General features: G+C 38.5%; 1 protein-coding gene across 1 annotated transcript in view; it reads right to left on the bottom strand.

Annotated features, from left to right (window-relative positions):
• The window catches only part of CFTR (cystic fibrosis transmembrane conductance regulator), a 181,167-nt gene that overhangs the window by 33,332 nt on the left and 134,847 nt on the right, over nt 1-12,988 (bottom strand). Inside the window, exon 23 of the mRNA XM_013963305.2 lies at nt 985-1,236. Coding sequence (XP_013818759.2) covers nt 985-1,236 — 252 coding nt within the window. The remainder of the gene's footprint in view (nt 1-984; nt 1,237-12,988) is intronic.

Genomic DNA, 12,988 nt, shown 5'->3' with positions numbered 1-12,988 from the left:
TCACAGATGCAGCAAAGAAACTTACGGTTACCAAGGGGGGATGGGATGAACTGGTGGACTGAGACTGATATATATACACTACTGTATAAAATAGACAGCTAGTGAGAATCTACTGTACAGCACAGGGAACTTTACTCAGTGCTCTGTGGTGACCTAAATGGGAAGGGAATCTAAAAAAAGCTGGATATGTGTATGAAAGAAAGTGAAAGTGAAAGTGAAGTTGTGTCTGACTCTTTGCGACCCCGTGGACGGTAGCCTACCAGGCTCCTCTGTCCATGGGATTTTCCAGGCAAGAGTACTGGAGTGGATTGCCATTTGCTTCTCCAGGGGATCTTCCCGACCCAGGGATCGAACCCAGGTCTCCCACACTGTAGAAAGACGCTTTACCATCTGAGCCACCAGGGAAGTGCATACATGTAACTAATTCACTAAGGTGTACAACAGAAACTAACACAACATTATACGGCAACTATACCTCAATAACTTGGAGAAGGAAATGGCAACCCACTCCAGTGTTCTTGCCCGGAGAATCCCAGGGACAGAGGAGCCTGGTGGGCTGCCATCTATGGGGTGGTACAGAGTCAGACACGACTGAAGCGACTTAGCAGCAGCAGCATAATCCAATAAAAAAAAAAAGTAAGATGGTTCCATTATACAGATTCAGCACTCTGCAAAATAAATTTCACATGAAACAATACTGACTCCATATAATAACTTGAAAATATTTGTGTTCAACATTGGTCCTAGTCAACAATAAGAATTACAAATGGATTCTGCCCACACGCTGCTTTAGGCTACTGAGATTCACTTACTGAACACAGGTTTAACAAAGCAAAGTGAAGTGAAGTCGCTCAGTCGTGTCCGACTCTTCATGGCCCCATGAACTGCAGCCTACCAGGCTCCTCCGTCCATGGGATTTTCCATGCAAGAGTACTGGAGTGGGGTGCCATTGCCTTAACAAAGCAAGCAATGTTTAAATCTTACCCTCTGGCCGGGACTTATTGAGAAGGATATGTTCTCTAGTATGGCGTTCCCTCCATCTATGTACTTTGCTGTGAGGTCTTTGACAGTCATTTGGCCCCCTGAGGGCCAGATGTCATCTTTCTTCACATGTTGATTCTCGATGATCATAACTTTTGAGGGTTGACTATCTTTGGATGGTCTGAATGAATTGTTAGGTTTACCATCTTCTGTTGGCATATCAATAAACTTAAAGACTCGGCTCACAGATCGCATCTGAAATAAAAATAATGTTTTATTTTAATGTCAAAATTAGTTTAATGTTTCCTAAAATATAACTGTAGGATGTGATACTAGCTACTCATCAGTTGGTTATTTGTTAGGTTTCTCAATGAAGTAACAGGAAATAATTGAATAGAACTAAAAGCTTAACCAAGAGAATTAACTAGGATTTCTATAAATGGGTTCTTTATAAACCTGTTTATTTTTGTGATCACTTAACTCTCAGTTATGCAAGCCACACATAAATAGCCAGACTTTACTCAATGGAATAGATGATGTCAAGGGGAAACTTTTTTTCACCATTGTATAGTACAATGTTCTACAACTGATAAGTTATAATAAAATGTTTCAAACTTGAAAATCACTATATAAAAGGCTTTCCTTATTCTTACAGTGCATTAATAACTATCAACAATTCTATGTCAGCTGGGTGGTAAGTGGACTCCTGAGGCTCAGTAAATTTTTAATAACTTCACAATAATCTTCAAACAAATTTGAAATCACTGGCATATATCTGTAGTTAAATATTACACTGTTAATCTAAATTACTTAAAGATCAATGTCCACTGCTAAGCAAAATGTGACTGTGTATAAGCGCTGTATTTGAAATTCAACCATTTTAAAAATTAATTTATTTTTAAAATTTTATTTTATTGACGTATAGTTGATTTACAATGTTGTGTTAGTTTCTGGTATTCAACAAAGTGATTCAATTATTCAAATGTATACAAATTCTTTTTCATATTCTTTTCCATTACAGTTTATTACAGGATATTGAATATAGTTCCCTTTGCAACAATAGGACCTTGCGGTTTGTCCATTCTGTAGATAATAGTTTGCATCTGCTAACCCCAATCTCCCAATCCATCACTCCCCCTTGGCAACCATAAATCCATTCTCTGTGTCTGTGAGTCTGTTTCTGTTTTGTAAATAAGTTCACTTCTGTCATATTTTAGATTCCACATATGATATCATATGGTGTTTGTCTTTCTCTTTCTGACGTACTTTGCTTAGTGAGATCATCTCTAGTTGCACCCATGTTGCTGCAAATGGCATTATAAAATTCAACTATTTTGCATGAGTGCTTAAATTCTTTAATGACAGCATATTTCTCTGAGCAATTATAATTTACAAAATTTGGAAAGTGATTTTTAAATAGCCTGGCATATAATAGGCATCCAGTACATAATTGAAAATATTTAAAGTAAGTGCACCTGTGTGCTCAGTTGTGACCAGCTCTGTGTGTCACCATGGATTGTAGCCAAGCAAGGTCCTCTGTCCATCGGATTTCCTAAGCCAGAATACTGGAGTGGGTTGCCATTTCCTTCTCTAAGGGATCTTCCTGACCCAGGGATTGAACCTGCATCTCCTGCATTGGCAGGCGGATTCTTTACTCCTGAGCCACCAGGTAGCCCATTAACAGCTTACTAGACAGAAATTTTTTGTCTTAAAAGTAACTGCTGATTCTGCCTTTAGCCAGTTGAGAATTTAACCTTCTTCTTTACAATGTTAATTTATTATCATTGTAGTTATTTAGATATTAATAAGAAATAATTCTTTCAGCAAAAAAAAAGGTGAGATGAAATGATGTGGGCATTCATTTCTATTATTTTTATTTTTCATTATGAAAAGGTAAAATGGGAAGAATTCTTCATTTTTAGTATGAAATGACTCATAGATGAATCAAAGAAGTTCAGATATTTATCCTTAATTGAACATTTAAAGCTTCATTTTAGAAAATCTTAATAGTATTGCCTGTTGCCACATGCACTGATCAAGACTGATATTTATATATATATTTTTTAAGACTGATATTTATAAAGAGCTTTATTCTATCTAGGAATTGTGTGCTTCAATTTCCCTCATCTTGAATATATCTTCAAATTATCTTCAATAATTATTCAAGATTCAAAAAGAGAATCCTTTTAAGCCAAAACCCACTAGAAACGGAAGTGAAAAATATCCAAAGCCGATGTCCATCAAAAATAACTCAGGAGGAAATAAATGGCATATTATAATTATTCCTCTGACATAATATTTTAATTTCCAAATTATGGGTGATTTTCAGAGTTTATTAAATCCTGACACAGTTTTTTTATTAAATTTGAATTGAAATACACTGTTGACATTTCTGCATGTCAGTGCTGTGAAGAATTCTATACTAGTCTTTGTTAAGTGCTTTAGCATGTCAAGTAAGGAACTGTATAACAAAAATCCATCCTATTTTAACACTTTCAAGCATCAAAAAACATTTAAATATTGCTACAAAACTATTCAAAATTGTATGTGTTGTTATTATTAGAAAATGACATCAAAACTACTCTTTTGATAGCACTAAAATGTCATGCACAATTTTTCTTTGTACGCATTTGTCTGAGTACAGCAAATTATATTCTTCATTAGCAACGGTTAACCCAGGACTTCTTTTGTTGCTGTTTTATTTTTTGAATTCAGAATTTCTAATGTCAGCTATGGTATACAGAATGCACCTATCAAAGTGAGAAAATACAATTTTCAACTCATCACGTTTCATATAATCTAGTTGCTTAAAGTGACCCCAAGACAGTTTATTATAGTTATCCACAGCATGGTCGAATATCCCTGACTAAGAACAAGTCCACCATAACAACAGGCACTCATCTACAGCCCATGAACATTCACTCAACTGAATGGGTTAGAGTATTTTCTGACAGGAAGGAAAGCTGGCCAGTGCAGACACTTGCATTATGGTTAGGTTTTCAGCCACTGAAATAGTGAACGGACGATGTGGCCAGATAATATTATGAATTACTCACTCCCCGTGCCTCACAGGCTCTCCAACTCGCGCGTTACTTCCACTGCCTCTCAAAGGAGAAGGGACATAGATCAGTGCGCAGAAAATCATTTCTGGTCTTGCAAGTTGCCAAAAAATGCCTTTGGAGTCAGAGATTGATAGTTCAAAAATTTTGAGCCACAAGAATACTGCCTGTTAAGATTCAAAAACCAAAGCCTGAAGGACACAAGCCTGAAGGACAGGGTTTATGTAAAAACCAGTAGTCAAGGATGATCTGATGGATGAGAAACAGCTTCTCTCCTCACCCCACAATCTGACTCACAAATGGGCTGAGGCACAAGTTCCTCTAAAAAGAAGCTCTGCCTTGCAACTGAACTCTGGTTCTCTCCTCAAGTAGATTTGAGTGATTTTAGAACTTCGGAGGCCTGTGCGTCAGTTTGAAGGTGGATACAGGAATGGGGCAGGGCTTAGAGAAGCCTCCAGTGCCTGTATGGCATAGGAGCATAAGAGTGGACATGCCTGCATGGCATGTTGAGACATAGATAACTTGACATAGCTTTGGATTTTCTTGTATTTCCAGAATGATGATGAGGGGGAGCCAAATAATCCCAATACTTTGACCCCCTTGGGGTCTTCCATTCCTCAGGGACGTGGAAGCAGCTGAGAGAATGCAGGCTCACCAAGGGAGAGCTAATAGTCAGGACCAGAAGGAAGACCCAAAGTACCTGGACTGAACACCTCTAGGTCAGAGACAGCCCTGGAGCCACTGAGCACAACAAGGGACAACCTAGGGCCAGACACCCCCTCCCTCGGTGTCTTGGTATCCTGTAAACTCTGCTCACAATTGATTATAGAGTCACTTCTAGCAAGATCTCTGAATTTGCTGAGGTTTCTTCTACTTGGTGGAAGGCATGCTCAAATAGAAAATAAATATGACTCTAACACAAGTAGTCATATATCTTCTACACTTGATTTAACAACCAAAGATTCATATCTGTAGTCAGGGATGGATCCAGGTGTGGTGGAAACAGAGACGTAATAATGTGGGAGATTCTTCTTAAGAGAAGGTCTTAAGAAGACATCAATACAATATCAATACAATGAAATATTATTCAGCCATAAAAAGGATGAAACATGAAATATTGTCATTTGCAACACTGATGAACACAGAGATTATGATACTAAGTGAAATCAGACAGAGAAAGATAAATATTATATCATATCACTTGTATGTGAATTCTAAAAAAATAATACTAATGAATCCATTTACAAAACAAAAACAGACTCACAGATACAGAAAACAAACTTATGGTTACTAAAGGATGGATAAATTAGGAGCATGGGATTAACAGATATACACTACTATATATAAAAAGAATAAGCAACAAGGATTTACTGTATAACACAGGGAACAATATTCCAAAAAAAGAGAAGAAAGAAAAAGAAATAAAATTCTGCATACAAAATTAAGTATAGGACCTTCAAAAGGTTCCATGCAAGTGGCAGAAAGTGAACTTACATCTAAGGGGCTTCAGTTAAATCCACTGTGCCTATTACAGTAAACTTACTCAAGCACTGTTTAAATATCTTCCCCACCAAATGTTTAGCATCATGCAGTCCCTTAATAAATCTCTGTTCATAATGAATTAACACATTGTTCCACCTCACATGCAGAAAGCAGTTTCCGAGCAGGGAGAATGGCAGTGCTATAACTTAGTAGGAAATCCAGGCTACAGTCGTAGCCTCAGCTCTCACCCTAAAAATATACATTACTATTTGGATCAGAAGGATGTTTTAACATATCAAATTATTTTTAGTCTCATCTACTTGTTTTCATTAATCTTTTTAACCTAACTGAATCCTATGTCTAATTTGGGATGTCTAAATATTTTAAGGTGATTTATAAAAACTGCTGCGCCATTGTCTAGCTATGTAGGTGGAACTGGACAGAAATTCAGATTTGACCATTTTCAGAGTTCTGTAGATGGAGTTGGGCAAACTCTTTAACCTGAAGCTTCTGCTTCTGTGCATATAAAAGTATTTCCTATAGAGGAATGAGGAGGTATTGCTGTCTAGCTCACTGATAGCAAAGTCTCAATGTAGCCATTACCAGCTTAGGTAGGAGCACATGTCTTAGATTTTAAGAAGTAAATGATGAAGCCAAAATGAGACTCAGGCACTGAAACATCAAATCATCAATCAAATCATCAAGTTTTCCTCACGTGAAGAGGAAAACTTCATATAATTTGCATAGGCTTTCCACAAAATTGGAGCTTAGTCAAAACGAAGGGGGGTTTTTGCTTGAGAAGCATCTCATTTAAATTTTTGGCATGGTTATTTATATCATGTATTATACTCAAAAATTCTCCTGAGCCCATCTTTAAAAATGAATCTCATTATCTTTATGATAATGTCTAAATTACTTATCTAAGCATCAGGAGAATCAAGTCTTTTGGGGAAAGACTGCTCCATAGCCTCATCGCAACTTCACTTTGTAACAGATATACTTAGTGAAAGAGAAAAAGATTCCTGATTTTCCTTTTCACCAACAAAGAGGCAAGAAAAGGCTTAAAGGCCTCTTTTAGGGCAAGTCAGGAAACCAGACTCTTTTCCCTGCACAAAATATTTGTTCTATTTCCTTTCATCCTTTTGGTTGTTTGGAAACCAGGCCATCAAATTTGTTCATTAACACCTAAACTGCATGTAACACCCACAAAGCCATGACAATGGAATATATATTGCAAAAGCCTGAGACCTGGCTGGCAGTGCTGTACAGAGTGCTCATAGCTGGTGGTTACAGGAAGATCACAATAAATAAACGTGAAGACAATCATCTATTAACAGAAAGCCGACACCATGTGAAAAACATCACACATTTTGCAAGAGAAACTTTCAAAACGTCAAGTACATAAAAGGGAGGATTAAAGTGTTTTAAATCTTAGATTCTTCCTGGTAGGCCCAGACTGGATGCTTTACATCAAGCAACTGACAAGAGTCAACTGGCAGGGACCTGAGACCCAAGGCCATGTTAGAGGGATTAGCATAATCTTTAGGCCATGGATATAGACTTCAGAGATAATGGTTATTATGGAAATAGACTCTCTACCCAAAACATATTCTTGAATCTCTGATCTATCTTTCTGCACCAATTACTTATGCTCCTAGAGCCCTTAACAAGTCAGTCAGGACTGTATTGCTGTAAATTATTAACAGCTTAAGCGAGTTACTTTTGGTATACTATAGATTCTGCTGCTAAGTCGTTTCAGTCGTGTCCAACTCTGTGCGAACCCAGAGACGGCAGCCCACCAGGCTCCTCAGTCCATGGAATTTGCCAGGCAAGAGTACTGGAGTGGGTTGCCATTGCCTTCTCCGATACTATAGATTCTAACCCTTTAGAAATTATTATAACTTACTACCTAATCTGTGGTAAATTATGTGGCAAGTTAATTTGACTTTTTTCTGACTGCAGGATGTGCCAAAAAAAAACCACACAACTAATGTCAAAAAGGCATATCTTATATAAACACAGAGATATAAAATACATTGGTGCCTATTTTCAATAATTAAGAGCTTCAATAATTATAGTACCAAGTGCCAATAGGCAAAGGAGGACTCTGATTTATCTATCTGAAAAGGTCTGATATCACTTATTATATCTACTACTCAAACTTGAACTTAGATGATTCTGGAGTTACTATTTTCTAAAAGCATATGATAGGCTATCAGCAAGTGGTTGGTGAATATAATTGGGCCTATGAGGTGTCCATTAAACATATTTCAAAGGAAATCTCAAGAAGAAGAGATTTACTAGACAAAAAATTAAAACAACAGATTAAAATATTTTCCCAAGGTTTTGACTGTTTTACTAAGATTTTTTCTAAGCATCTTAACTTTGAAACAGCACAACTTTCCCAAGTTCTCTATCATTAAGCACCATTCTTTACATATCTTTCAGGTTTATATTCATCACTGGTTGATATACAGGATAAAAATAATTTGCTGATAGTCCATCAGTTCCAAAGTAAATTCTATCTCATAGACCAGAGGTAAGCAAAACTATGGTCCAATGGCCAAATCACGCCATATCCATTTGTTTACGTTAGCTTTGCCCTACAAAAGCTTAGGTTTCCCAGGTGGCTCCGTGGTAAAGAAAAAATCTACCTGCCAATGCTGGAGCTACAGGAGATGCAGGTTTAAACCCTGGTTGGGAAGATCCCCTGGAGAAGGAAATGGCAATCCACTCCAGTACTCTTGCTTGGGAAATCCCATGGACAGAGGAGCCTGGTGGGCTTACAGAGAGCCCACACCCATGGCATCACAAAGAGTCGAACAGGACTGAGTGTGTGCACGTGTGCACACACACACACAAGCTTAGCTGAATAATTGCATAAAGACCACATAGCTCACAAAGTTGAAAAAAGTACTGCCTAACCCTTTATAGGAAAAATTTGCTCCTTGCCATGACTCACGGAAAACTGGGGTGAAAATTAACCTTAGAGACCCTCAAATCCAGTGAATCACAAGTCTATATATACCAGAATAACCTGAACACTTTTTAAAAGATAGACATCATGCCTGGTCACTTTGCCCTCAACCAAGAGAACTGCTTTAATTAGTCTCAGAGGACCCTGAGTAATCTCTCTTTTTATAAAGTTTCCACGTGTACTTTCAGGTTGAGAACCTCTGATCTAATCCATTCCTTCTTTAAATCCAGGAAGTTTAAGTGTTAAGCACAAAGCTCCACAAATTTCCCTAACTTTCCTACACTCGCACAATCCCATCAGGTTCTCATAAGCCTCTCCTACCAATTCAAGACTCAACAACATCTTAATGAAGCTTTCTTTGTCTTTGTTGGTTCCAGTAACACGCTGGTTAAGAGTTCTTTGATCAGCTCTGACAACTGCAGTGGTGAGTGACCTAATCACTGGACCCGAGCCTTCAGGGTAGTGGCAGACCCCTGTGACTCCCAAGAGCACCCAGAACAGTGCCTGTGTATGTGCCAATGAGGACTTGAGATATCTCAGAGATTTGGAAGAGAATGTCAGAACTAACGGAACCTTAAAAACTTTCCAACCAAACTGTTTCATTTACAAAGGAGGAAAATGCCCTCACGTAGGTTATGACTTATTTGCCTAAGGCTGCACAACTTCTTGGTGGTAAGGCTAGAGTGGAACACGGCATAGAAAGCCACTTTATAGGATGGAAATAGAAAGGCTGGGTGGGACAAAGTCTTGGAACAGACATCATAAGTGGAAAATACACCCCCAAAGACTCATGAGAACAGAAAAACAAAGAAAGGTATTATCAAGATGCCATTAAAAGGAGGTTAAAAAAATATAAGAAATGAATCCTCCCCTCAGATTCTCAGGGCAGAAACAATTTTCAGTCCAAGAGAATTGGGCATCAGGAGAACTCAGAATTGAAGAAAAGCCAGGTTTCCCACTTCTCGTTGCATCAGGTTTCTCATTGGTCACTGTACAATCAGTCACTTGATCTTTACTGGAACCCAAAATAAACACAGGCAATGAAAGGACAAAGGAGAAAGAGAGGGAGTTTCTATTGACAGAAAACTCTTCTCAGATTACATCAATCTTGTAAGAACTTTCTGGAAACTCATTAACTGGAATCTAAATGTGAACCCTACAGAGGTACAGTCTTCCTTACTCATCCTGGAGGCTTCCACCCTCTTGTGTTACTAAGAACACACTATGCAACAGGGATGGTTTACTGGCTGCTACGATTGGAGAATTAAGACAGTGGGTACTAGTCATATGCTCAGATATTTCCGTTTTGCTCACCAGGACGCAGACAGTCCTGAAAATAGATGAACTGTCAACTGTCTCATTCAAACAATGATACTCTTAGTGTGAGCAACTCACCAGTCACCAGATGGGTTGATACAACTAAGTCTGAAACACTATCTTTGCATCCTTTCTAGCTCTCATTTATTTAATTTTTACTCATTCATGGAGGCAAAAATCTAGGTATACACCGACTATTTAAGACAGTGAAGTGAAAGTCTCTCAGTCGTGTCTGATTCTTTGCGACCCCATGGACTATACAGTCCATGGAATTCACCAGGTTAGAATACTGGAGTGGGTAGCTACTCTCCAGGGGCCCTTCCCAACCCAGGGACTGAACCCAGGTCTCCCACAATGCAGGTGGATTCTTAACCAGCTGAGCCACCAAGGAAGCCCATTTAAGATATATGAAGTTTAAATAGTTAACAACAGGAGACAGAGAAGCTTTATGTTGTTAAAAACGGCAGGCATCTTATGAATTCAAATACAATAAGTACACAATTTTGTTAATTAATAACACATTTTTTAAGATTGAATTTACTTTAATCCATATAGTACTTGAGGAATGGAGCTAAAAAGAATTAATACTTCTCTTTTCATCCCATCTACAGAATAGTATAAGCTTTGCAACTGAAATGAACAGAGAGACATACACATGTGCTGTGCTACGCTTAGTTGTTCAGCCGTGTCCGACTCTCTGTGACCCCATGGTCTGTAGCGTCCTGGGCTCCTCTGTCTGTGGGGATTCTCCAGGCAAGAAAACTGGAATGGGTTGCCATGCCTTCCTCCAAGGGATCTCCCCAACCCAGGGATCAAACCCAGGTCTCCCTCAGTGCAAGTGGATTCTTTACCATCTGAGCCACCAGGGAAACTCATGGATACTGGTGTGGGTGGCCTAGCCCTTCTCCAGGGGCTCTTCCCAACCCAAAAATCAAACCAGGGTCTCCTGCATTGCAAGAGGATTCTTTATCAGCTGAGGTATCAGGGAAGCCAGATATTCACATAATTTATGTTAAAATTAAGAGAGAATTAGAAGTAACAGTTTTTAAAACACTGCGGTATCAACTGAAATAACTGGAAATCCCCTAACATGGGAGTTTAAGTGGGAATTAAGTTGGACTCTGATAATTTTACTATTTTAAAAATCTCTGGGATTATACATGACCTATTATACTACACTGTTCATAAGGTGACAGATAAATTTTTTCCCAAACTCCTTAAAGTTAGACAAACTAATAGGCAGAATAGAAGTTTTGTTCCCTTTTAATGGTCTCTTGATACCACAAGCATATTTCCAGGAGATTCCAAACAAGAATTTAAGAACTAAAATGTCAAGTCTACTGGAAGACAGTTTATCAGTGTGTTTTATAAATACATGGAGGTGTCAAGTTAGTAGTTGAATATATATACAGAGAGAGAGAGCAGAGGAGTGGTCTTAACTAGAGATATGAATGTGTGATTCACTGAGAGATGTTTTCAGAAACATGGAGTTAGATTATAACAGCTAGAGAAAGTGTAGATAGAAGAGGGCTAGCTGGTGTTTAGTGATCTTAAAGAAGATAAGGGGTCAGCAAAGAGAACTAAGGAGGAACCAGGGAGGCAGCAGGAAAACCGGGTGTGAATAACATCACCCTAGTGAAAGAAGAAAGGATAACAAGAAGGATGTGTCCATGGCATGAGTACTGAAAGGGTAACAGGCAGGAAGGCCAGGGGTCTCCAAACGGAGGAAATAGCTTGCAAGTGTCAGACATTTTTACCTCTCTTAAGTGGCAGGAGGAAACAAGCTAGCGATATTTTTTCCTTATCTATACAATTTTAAAAGGAGGTTTGTCTTAAAATTCTGTGTTGCCATAGTGACACCTGGTTTCACCTGAAGTTAACCAATGCCTTTTCCTTATGAAATGTTTATCTTACGCTATGCTAATGTACTATGCATTTACCCCAAACTCTGTCTTCAAGTCGGTTCGCCTTTTGGCTCAGAACCTACTTGATAAACCAGTATGTTATACTCAGATATTGTTCTTCTAATCTATGTAAATGAAACTGTTTGTATGGTGATCTGCCCTTCTTCAAGATTCAAGTTAATCATTTTATGGCCCAAGATGAATCATTTGGTGCCAAGATTATCCCAAAATGCATCTTATGGGTGAGGGGCCTGGTGCCATTTTGAGTTTTAAGACATTCCTTTCTTTCATTAACAGACTGCTAGTGACTATATAACATCTGGCTAAAGACTAGCAGGGGGATACTCTTTCTGCCCCCTTCTGATGCCTATGTCAGAAGCTTTCTCTATCTCCTTTATACTTTAATAAAACTTTATTACACAAAAGCTCTGAGCGATCAAGCCTCGTCTCTGGCCCCGGATTGAATTCTTCTCCTCCGGGGGCCAAGAATCCTGGCATCATGATTTAACAACAACCTTTCAAGTACTACTGAGAGATTGAGAGATATAAAGATGCTGGCTCTGGAAAGATAGTGGTCATGAGTCTGAGGGATGATGGAAATGAAATGAAGTAGGGTATGGAAAGAATTTCCTTATTTCAAATCCTAAAAGATATGCTGTTAAAGTGCTTCACTCAAATTGCTAGCAAATTTGGAAAACTCAGCAGTGGCCACAGGACTGGAAAAGGTCAGTTTTCATTCCAATCCTAAAGAAAGGCAATGCCAAACAACATTCAAACTACCACACAATTGCACTCATTTCACATGCTAGCAAAGTAATGCTCAAAATTCTCCAAGCCAGGCTTCAACAGTATGTGAACCATGAACTTCCAGATGTTCAAGCTGGATTTAGAAAAGGCAGAGGAACCAGCAATTAAATTCAACATCTGTTGGATCATCAAAAAAGCAAGAGAGTTCCAGAAAAACATCTACTTCTATTTCATTGATTACATCAAATGGTGTAGATTTTGATGGTGTTGATGGTGTGGATCACAACAAACTGGAAAATTCTTCACAAAGTGGGAATACCAGACCTCCTCACCTGCCTCCTGAGAAATCTGTATGCTGGTCAAGAGCCAACAGTTACAACCAGACTTGGAACAACAGACTGGTTCCAAATCGGTAAAGGCTGTGACAATATGTGACAATATGTCACCCTGCTTAATTAACTTATATGAAGAATACATCATGCCAAATGCTGGTTTAGATGAAGCACAAGCTGAATCAAGAT

The sequence above is a fragment of the Capra hircus genome, chromosome 4 (genome assembly GCF_001704415.2).
Source record: "Capra hircus breed San Clemente chromosome 4, ASM170441v1, whole genome shotgun sequence".
Classification (NCBI taxonomy): Eukaryota; Metazoa; Chordata; class Mammalia; order Artiodactyla; family Bovidae; genus Capra; species Capra hircus.
Note: the sequence above shows the minus strand (reverse complement) of the source record. Positions and strands in the feature narration are given on the sequence as shown.